General features: G+C 40.6%; 1 protein-coding gene across 1 annotated transcript in view; it reads left to right on the forward strand.

Annotated features, from left to right (window-relative positions):
* The window catches only part of ANKRD50 (ankyrin repeat domain 50), a 41,122-nt gene extending 31,948 nt beyond the window's left edge, over nt 1–9,174 (forward strand). Inside the window, exons 4-5 of the mRNA XM_032686275.1 lie at nt 336–3,883; nt 6,182–9,174. Coding sequence (XP_032542166.1) covers nt 336–3,880 — 3,545 coding nt within the window. The 3' untranslated portion in view covers nt 3,881–3,883; nt 6,182–9,174. The remainder of the gene's footprint in view (nt 1–335; nt 3,884–6,181) is intronic.
* Nucleotides 9,175–9,642: the final 468 nt, after the last annotated feature.

Raw genomic sequence — 9,642 nt, forward strand, 5'->3', positions numbered from 1 at the left:
TTTAATAATATAATAATACTTAATAATTTTATTTTTGTTGTAGTTCTGATGGTTTTGCTTAGGTATTTAGTGTTGTCCGAGGTAGACACACGGTGCCTAATTCAAAGTGATTTTCAGTATTTTCTGTGTTAATAGCACTTCTTATAGTAGATGATGATCAAAATGCATCTATTATCAAAGTTTTCTCCTGTTATTACTATTTTACGTTCACAATGTTTACAGGAAGAATATCGTATCGTGGGTGTTCCCCACCCAGTCTTTTATTTACTTTTTTTTAACACTGAGTTAGGCAGAACTGGATCAGAAGTAATTATAACTTTCTTCCCTCCTTATAGGTTTTCGAAAAATAAGTCTGGATGACCTTCGAAAGGCTTATATTGTGAAAGATGTGCAGCAATATATTCTGCATCGTTTAGACCAGGAAGAAGCCCTGAGACAACATCTCACAAAAGAAACAGCAGAGATGCTGAATCAGCTTCACATCAAAAGCAGTGGTTGCTTTTTGTATCTGGAACGTGTCCTAGATGGAGTTGTGGAGAATTTTATTATGTTGCGAGAGATCCGTGATATTCCAGGAACATTAAATGGCCTCTACCTTTGGCTCTGCCAGAGACTTTTTGTGAGAAAACAGTTTGCGAAGGTCCAGCCCATTCTTAATGTAATTCTTGCAGCCTGTAGACCCTTAACCACCACGGAGTTGTATCATGCAGTGTGGACCAAAAACATGACGCTGACGATGGAAGACTTCCAACGCAAATTGGATGTCCTGTCAAAAGTCCTTATCGATGGCCTTGGAAATACAAAAATCTTGTTCCATTACAGTTTTGCAGAATGGCTGCTGGATGTAAAGCACTGTACACAGAAATACTTGTGTAATGCAGCAGAGGGACACAGGATGCTGGCAATGAGCTACACCTGCCGAGCAAAGGATTTAACACCACTAGAAGCTCAAGAGTTTGCATTGCATCTGATTAATTCAAATTTACAGTTAGAGACCTCAGAGCTGGCCTTATGGATGATATGGAATGGCACACCTGTCAAAGACTCCCTGTCAACCTTAATTCCTAAAGAACAAGAAGTATTACAGCTGCTGGTAAAAGCTGGTGCTCACGTCAACAGCGAAGATGACCGCACGTCTTGCATCGTCCGGCAGGCTCTGGAGAGAGAGGACTCCATTCGCACCTTGTTAGACAACGGAGCGTCAGTAAACCAGTGCGATTCCAATGGGAGAACACTCTTGGCCAACGCAGCGTACAGCGGCAACCTCGATGTTGTCAACCTGCTGGTCTCAAGGGGAGCAGATTTAGAGATAGAAGATACTCATGGGCAAACAGCACTTACCTTGGCTTCTCGTCAGGGACACACCAAGGTTGTCAATTGCCTGATCGGATGTGGGGCCAATGTCAATCACACAGATCACGATGGTTGGACGGCACTGCGGTCTGCAGCGTGGGGAGGGCACACAGAGGTGGTCTCTGCACTCCTTTACGCGGGAGTCAAAGTGGACTGTGCGGATGCTGACAGTCGAACGGCACTGAGAGCAGCGGCTTGGGGGGGACATGAAGATATTGTGCTGAATCTGCTTCAGCACGGCGCTGAAGTTAATAAAGCTGACAACGAGGGCAGAACGGCGTTGATTGCGGCTGCCTACATGGGGCACAAAGAGATCGTGGAGCACCTGCTGGATCACGGTGCAGAGGTGAACCACGAGGACGTGGATGGAAGAACGGCTCTGTCTGTCGCTGCGCTCTGTGTGCCGGCCAGCAAGGGACACGCCTCGGTGGTCAGCCTGCTTATCGACCGCGGGGCCGAGGTTGACCACTGTGACAAAGATGGCATGACCCCACTGCTGGTGGCTGCTTATGAAGGACACGTGGACGTTGTTGATCTGCTTCTAGAAGGAGGAGCTGATGTTGATCACACAGACAACAACGGTCGTACACCGCTTCTGGCAGCAGCCTCCATGGGCCACGCTTCAGTTGTAAATACTCTCTTATTTTGGGGTGCAGCTGTTGATAGCATTGATAGTGAAGGTAGAACAGTTCTGAGCATAGCATCTGCACAGGGCAATGTTGAAGTAGTACGGACTCTGCTGGACAGGGGGCTAGATGAAAATCATAGAGACGATGCAGGCTGGACACCTTTGCATATGGCAGCTTTTGAAGGTCACAGATTGATATGTGAAGCTCTTATAGAACAAGGTGCTAGAACAAATGAAATCGATAATGATGGACGTATACCTTTCATATTAGCTGCACAAGAGGGTCACTATGATTGTGTGCAGATGTTACTGGAAAATAAATCCAACATTGATCAGAGAGGCTATGATGGGAGAAATGCTCTCCGAGTTGCTGCCTTAGAAGGTCACAGAGATATAGTTGAACTACTGCTCAGCCATGGAGCAGACGTGAACTACAAAGATGCTGATGGCCGGCCAACACTTTATATCTTAGCGTTAGAAAACCAGCTTACAATGGCTGAGTATTTTTTAGAAAACGGTGCAAACGTAGAAGCAAGTGATGCTGAAGGAAGAACAGCACTCCATGTTTCCTGCTGGCAGGGCCATTTGGAGATGGTACAGGTGCTGATAACGTACCATGCTGATGTGAACGCTGCAGATAACGAGAAGAGATCTGCTTTGCAGTCTGCTGCGTGGCAAGGTCATGTGAAGGTAGTGCAGCTTCTCATTGAGCATGGAGCTCTGGTTGACCATACATGTAATCAAGGTGCTACTGGACTCTGCATTGCAGCCCAAGAAGGGCATATTGACGTTGTCCAGATATTACTGGAGCATGGTGCTGATCCAAATCATGCCGACCAATTTGGGCGCACAGCTATGCGAGTTGCAGCTAAAAATGGACACTCTCAGATTATTAAATTACTGGAAAAATATGGTGCATCGACTCTGAATGGTTGCACTCCATCTCCAGTACACACAATGGAGCAAAAACCCTTACAGTCAGTCTCTTCTAAAATGCAGTCCTTAACAATGAAGTCCAATAGTTCGGGGAGTACTGGTGGAGATATGCAGCCCAGTATGCGGGGATTATCTAACGGGCCTGCGCACGCCTTCAGTTCTCCTTCTGAGTCCCCTGATTCTACAGTTGACCGTCAAAAGTCATCTTTATCAAATAATTCCCTGAAAAGTTCTAAAAATTCTTCTCTCCGCACCACGTCCTCGACGGCGACTGCTCAGACAGTGCCCATTGATAGTTTCCACAGCCTGTCGTTCACGGAGCAAATACAGCAGCATTCCCTGCCACGCAGCAGAAGCAGGCAGTCCATTGTTTCTCCTTCTTCCACAACTCATTCCCTGAGTCAAAATCATAATTCACCAAGTAGTGAGTTTGAGTGGAGCCAAGTAAAACCTAGTTTGAAATCAACAAAGGGTAACAAGGGAGGGAAAACGGACAACTCCAGCAAGTCTGGGTCAGCTGGAAAGAAAATAAAGCAGAGTAGTTCCTCCCAACCCAAAGTGTTAGAATATGAAATGACTCAGTTTGATAAGCGAGTACCTATTGCCAAATCTGGCCCAAGCATGCCACTGAAATCAATGCCGGCAGAGCCACAGTGCAAAATTTTGGTCCCGCCAGCTCAGCAAGAAGTTGGTCGATCTCAGCAGCAGTTCCTGATTCACCAACAGAGTGGAGAGCAGAAGAAGAGGAATGGGATTATGACGAATCCAAACTACCATCTCCAGAGCAATCAGGTTTTTCTTGGCAGGGTTTCTGTCCCACGAACAGTGCAGGATAGAGGGCATCAGGATGTACTGGAAGGTTATCCTTCTGCAGAAACGGAACTCAGCCTTAAGCAAGCCTTAAAACTTCAGATTGAAGGTAGCGACCCAAGTTTCAACTACAAGAAGGAAACACCATTGTAAAAGGTAACTTACCCTGTCGCAAAGGAGCCAAATGTCTGTATTTCATCATGTGCATTTAAAACATGCTAAATAACATTTTATTATCATTTCTCTTCATAATTACTTTCATAATGAAAACCACAAATGTTAAAATCTTAAACTGGCAACTATTTGTTTTGCTGTCACTTAAAAGCATCAGCTGTAGAGGAATTGGGTCACTGTCATGTTTTCTGTTGAATTCAGATTGCTCAAACTGTGCCCCCACTGTCTTTGATATGTGAATAAATAAAAGAGCAAGTTTCACCTAGCGTTGATTTCAAATTTTGAAACATAAGGATAGATGGGAAATCTAATATGTAGTATTTTCAGATATAGTCATTATTTCATTATTTACAAAAATACTTTTCAGTAAGCTTCTGAAGGTTCTTATAAGTTACAGGCAAGCACTCTTCTGAATCACAGTAGCGCAATTATCTAGAAATTAAAAAGTAAACATGCTATTCTTAAGGTTTGATTTTATGTTTCTCTTAATGTAAAGGTAACCCTCCTATAAAAGAGGTGGCTTTTCTCAGAGGAAGATTAGAAATTATATATGGTACCAATTTTCAGACCATTCTGTAGTTCTAAATCAGTGGAGGTAATTTAGATTTCTCACTTTCTGTCCCATACTGAATTTTAAACTGAAAAAGTAATTATAAGTAGCTTTTTTAGACCTGAACTGTCAGTGAGTCAGCTAAAATAGTTCTATTTTTCTCCCTGTTCCTATTGAGTTTAATCTTTTTTAGGGTATTTGGAATGTGTTAATAATTAATATATTTTCTATTTGAATTTCAGAGAAGGAGCATCTGTATGATATGTATGCCCTTCTCTTATTGCTTATTTGCTTATTTCTGAAAACTTTTTTTTTTGTGTAAATGCAGCATTTTGGACAGCTCAAACTGCTGCTCCTTAGAACAGGAATGTTCTTGCCAGCTGACTCAGTTCTGCTGCAGGTCATCACAGACTGCGTGTTCTAGGACAATTGCAGGTGGTGCAGAATCCACAAATGGGAAGCTTTCAGCTGTCAAAAACACACAGATGGGAGTTTTCCCTAAGTGTCCTGGAAAATGATTTCACTTTAATGGAAGAAGTGTAAATGTAGCTGAGGATGTAGCTTGTGAATTGGAGAGTATTAGAATATTCTGCAGGACCCTAAGTTGGGCTTGGCATTTTGGTTAAATTAACATATTTGAAACAATAAAGTGTTTCAAAAACATACGTACTACAGCCAGCACATTTGTAAAATGCAAATATTAGCAAAGGGTCACATGAGCTGTAGGACAGGAAGAAGGGATGAGGCAGCACAGCAGGAACCAGCATAGAAAGGAATCATCAGCTAAGAGAGAATGGGCCCCAAATCTTCTTAAAAGTTATAAGCATTTCAGATTCCCACAGTTGGACATCATGCCCAGACAGGATTTAAATTGTAATTTTTTCCTGCCTCCATAAAACATCAAAACATATAATTAAGAATTGTATTTCCTAACTCTTATGTACCTGCACCTGATGTTCATTGCTTGCTTTCATGTTACACTTTATTGTAAATCCATTGTTTGGTTCACCTGGGAAGTGTTGATCTACCTGACCTGTCATCAAAAAACTAGTTTTGATGATTTTTTCCAACTTTGTTGGTTTTAAAATATAAACAGCACATAAAAAAAAATCTGAACAATCTACACATAACTATAAAATTGGGCTTTGCTTTATCTGGAACAAATGGTGCATTACTGAAAATTCAGGGGTTTTCTCTGTGAAGTTCTTGGTTAAGAATAGCATTTAGCAAATGGCTAAACAAAGGAGTACGAATAACCTAATGGTTCCTTTTGCTTTTTTTCTTAACTTTTTCATTGCTTCATTGTAAAGATGGAAGTTTAAAACAATTTTGTGTGGATTATTAATTGCTTGGCACAGGCAATAATTTACCTCCTCTTTTGCCAAGTCTCAAGCACAGAAACTGTAATTTCCTTGACCGGTGAATAAATTAGTCACCTGTGGAGAATCCCATCAGAAATACTCTACGGGAGCACCGGAGGAATGGTTTTCCTTCCCTGGCTGCTGCTTCCGAGCGTTATTCAGGAAGCTCTCCTGCTGTGGGGACCTTTGGATGGCAGAGAGCACAGAGAATCAATCATGAGATTTGGGTTAGGGAGGAGGCACTTTCCATAATCAGGTGGTTGTTGTGTGCTTTAAACTTTAATTTGAGATGATATAGCTCCCTTTCTGACGATACTGTTTGTATTATGGACTATTTCAAAACTTAATGTTTTTATTTTGTCCTTCCAGGCCAATTCCGTGATGCTGTGAACAGAAGCCCTTCTGCTCCAAAAGATTTATCAGCTGGCTGGGATGAAAGCATATAATGCTTGTTTAGTCCCCCTAGAAATTCAAGAATGTGATTACTACAGTACAGTTACCTTAATTACTGTAACGTGCCTACATTTTCAGGCTGCCTTCTCAGTATAACCCTCTGTGCTTCAAAATTTTATTTTGTGTACTTTGTATTTAATACACAGAATGAGCACTTTTTTTGATTGCAGAAAGATATATGCTGTATTTCCCTGACCACAGCTGAAAATGGTAAGAACAAGGAATTCTGATTTCCTATTCCAGATTGCTTGGTAGAGGTGCATGTGCCACAGTGAACTGTGTATGGAGAGGCAGTGCTTTTTGTATTTATTTTTCTGTAATAAGCAAAGAAAATAAGCAAAGAGTTTGTCACATTTGCATTGTTGTCCTGTATGGTCAGTTCCCTGTGTACTTCAAAAAGTTCTCTCCAGAATTACAAGTCTCGTAACAGTATTTTATAAATACTGTACTTGTGTGTTCTGTCTGTGTAATAGCTGTTCAGTGGTAGCAAAGGAGTCGGACTGCAACCATCTGCAGTGTCTTTGGGATTTTTGAGAGGCAAAAATCCACTCTCTGGTACTACAGCACCAAATCTGGATGGCAGACTGGGACCACTGAAAGCAATAGGTGAATTTTCTCTTGGACACTTGGTCTTCAATAGCCTCCGTTATTGTTACGGTAATGAGGTAACTAATGTGGGTATGTTTGAGGTGCTAAAGGTCTGATCCTGCTTTCATGTATATCTTTATACATTAGAAACAGCTCTTTCTTTATTCCAAGGACTGTATTGAGAATGTCAGTAAAACAAACGGTGGAAAATGCAGACACTTTGTTAATGGGGCTGAGGGAATATACAGCCGTACGGTGGAAAAGCACACAGTCAGTGACAGCGTTGCCTGGGGAGTACAGAGATTACTGAGTTAGCCCTGTCCTGAGACAATAACTCTTTAAAGCACAAACTTGTATGAATGTGGTTGCTGCTTCAGGTGGCTCAGGTAGAGCCAGTGTGAGTGTCTCTGTACCTGGAGCTTGGTTAATCAGCAGTCTGGATAGTCCATCTACAGATAATGGAAAGCTGGTTTCCCGCTCTTACAGCAGAAGAATTTTACTTAAATGAAAGAGAGCAAAGTCAAGGTCATTGCTGTGAAAGTGAACAGTGTGAAATTTTTCCTTTGAATGTGCACACCTTACTTGCGCAGTTCTGCAAGTGATAAAATAAAACTAGTGGGTTATTTTCTCCTACAAATGCAAGCTATATTCTACTATTCACCATTACACAGCCTTGCTCTTTAGAAAATAAGCCTATTTTTGTATGCAAGTATTTCTTCTAAAGGCTTAGGTTTCATCTTTTTCATACTCTAATTCTGATCATTCCAGAAATAAGATGATAGAAAGCTGAGGTTATTTTTCATAGATGATTAATTAGATCCTTAAACTTCGATAAATGGCCCCTGGATGTAGATGTAGTGTATATTCTGAGGCACTAAAGGGCTTCATGTCTGGTTATTGTGATCCAACAGTCATCAGAACATTTTTTTTTAAATCTTGCACCTCCATTTTTATTTGCTTGCTACTAAATGTAAAAAGAATCTTTTATAGTCAGGCATTGAGCATATAGTAAAATTAGATGTTAGAAGTTAACACACGGCAATATTGATTATTCTGAATGTTTCATGTATTGAATTTCTTGTCCCCGTGGGACAATTATAAATTAAACATAACAGGAGTCTGGCAGAATGGCCTTAAGAGGCTCAGTAAAGAGAAAGTACCAAAATGTTTTCAGCAAACTTGTTCCAAACCTCAAGTGTAGTACATTTGCAATACTGTGCAAGAATACAACTTTTCTTAGTTATTAGATGTATGTTTTGTTCTGTAGAAAGGGATCCCTGATTGCCAACATTTTTCTACTGACCTTGACTGTCATTGGGATTATATTTATTTAATTTTATTGTGTTGTTATTAATTGCACCTTGTGGACAGAGGACGTAAAAATATGGCCAGTTTCACAAGGGGCCACAATATATAGATAGATAGTCTGGTGGGTTTTTTGTGAATAATATTTACATTTGAAGCAGTCGCTGGTGAAACCCTCCATCCAAATCAGCAGAAAGTAGACCTGTTGAAAATGTTTCCAGAATGACAATTCTTCCACACTTTGAATATCACTTTGGAACAGAGCATGGATTGCTTTAAATCATCCACTTTCTCAGAAGGTCTGCGTAATTCCATGTTGCTGTTGCGTGTGATTTTTAGCACCACCGTTTGTGAGGGTTTTGTGTGCCAAGCAAAGTTGCTGTTCCCCACGTTGTTCCCTCTGCTCTTCCATTTCGTGTCCGTACAATGGAGTGGAGGCGAGCGGAGGTTCAGAGCTGTGACTCAGCATGGTTTCTTTTGCCAATGTAACAATTCTCACAGCCTAAAAAAACCTGAATAAAACATGAATCCTCTTTTTCTCCATCCCATTTCGCTGGTCATTCCAAGATCACCTCCACAAGACGTCTAAAATTCTTGATGGGAGAACTAGGGAAAAGGACTGTTTTGTGGACATGGATGTCAATACTGTGTGCATGTGGAAAAACACGTCAGAAGAGAAATGCATTAAGAGATACAGAGGCACAACTGATGCATTTTGTCTTCTCTGTGATCAGTATTGAAAGCATTACCATTTCTTTAAAACTAAAAAGGTATTTTCCCTCCTCAGTTAACTCTGCTATGCAAATGTCTGTTATGCTTAATACTCCCCATCTGAACTCCTCAGTTAACTTGGTTTGCAGATAGACTGTTTTTTTCCTGGAGTGGGTTGTAAATAGCCTTTAATGTACATTGAGTGAATTTCACATTGTAAAATTTTTATTTTATTCCTTGTATTATATTAAGCGAAAATCCCTGTGTATATTAAAGTGCATAATAAATATATTTGCTTTTCAGCAGACATCTGTTTTAATTTTTCTACCTCATTTCCTGGGACATTTCAGGAAAAGGTTATTAAACTTGATTAACATTTGTGTAATACTAAATGAAACATTATGTATGTGTCCAGTAAGCAGTCCAGGCTAGCAAACCTCAGACCTCAATGTTAATTCCTATGACCCTGAGCATTTGCAGGAGAAAATTTGCTGTGTGTCCTTCTGTTTAAAATGACTGTTATATACTGTAAAGACCAGGAGGGCCAATAAATTCACTATTTCAGTTGCTATAAGTCCTTTACCACTTCAAATGGATTTTGTTAATTATCACCTTGATCAGTGTTACCCTGTAGTATTTTCAGTTTAAGCAAAAGCTCTCCTACTGATGGTGGCTACTCGTTTTTCTTGAATTTGTTATTAGAAAAGGCAGGAGAGAAAAGTTTTCTGGTCATTGCAATAATCCCCTTTGACCTTGTGATCCTGTCTCACTTC

This window comes from Chiroxiphia lanceolata, chromosome 4 (assembly GCF_009829145.1).
Source record: "Chiroxiphia lanceolata isolate bChiLan1 chromosome 4, bChiLan1.pri, whole genome shotgun sequence".
NCBI classification, from domain to species: Eukaryota; Metazoa; Chordata; class Aves; order Passeriformes; family Pipridae; genus Chiroxiphia; species Chiroxiphia lanceolata.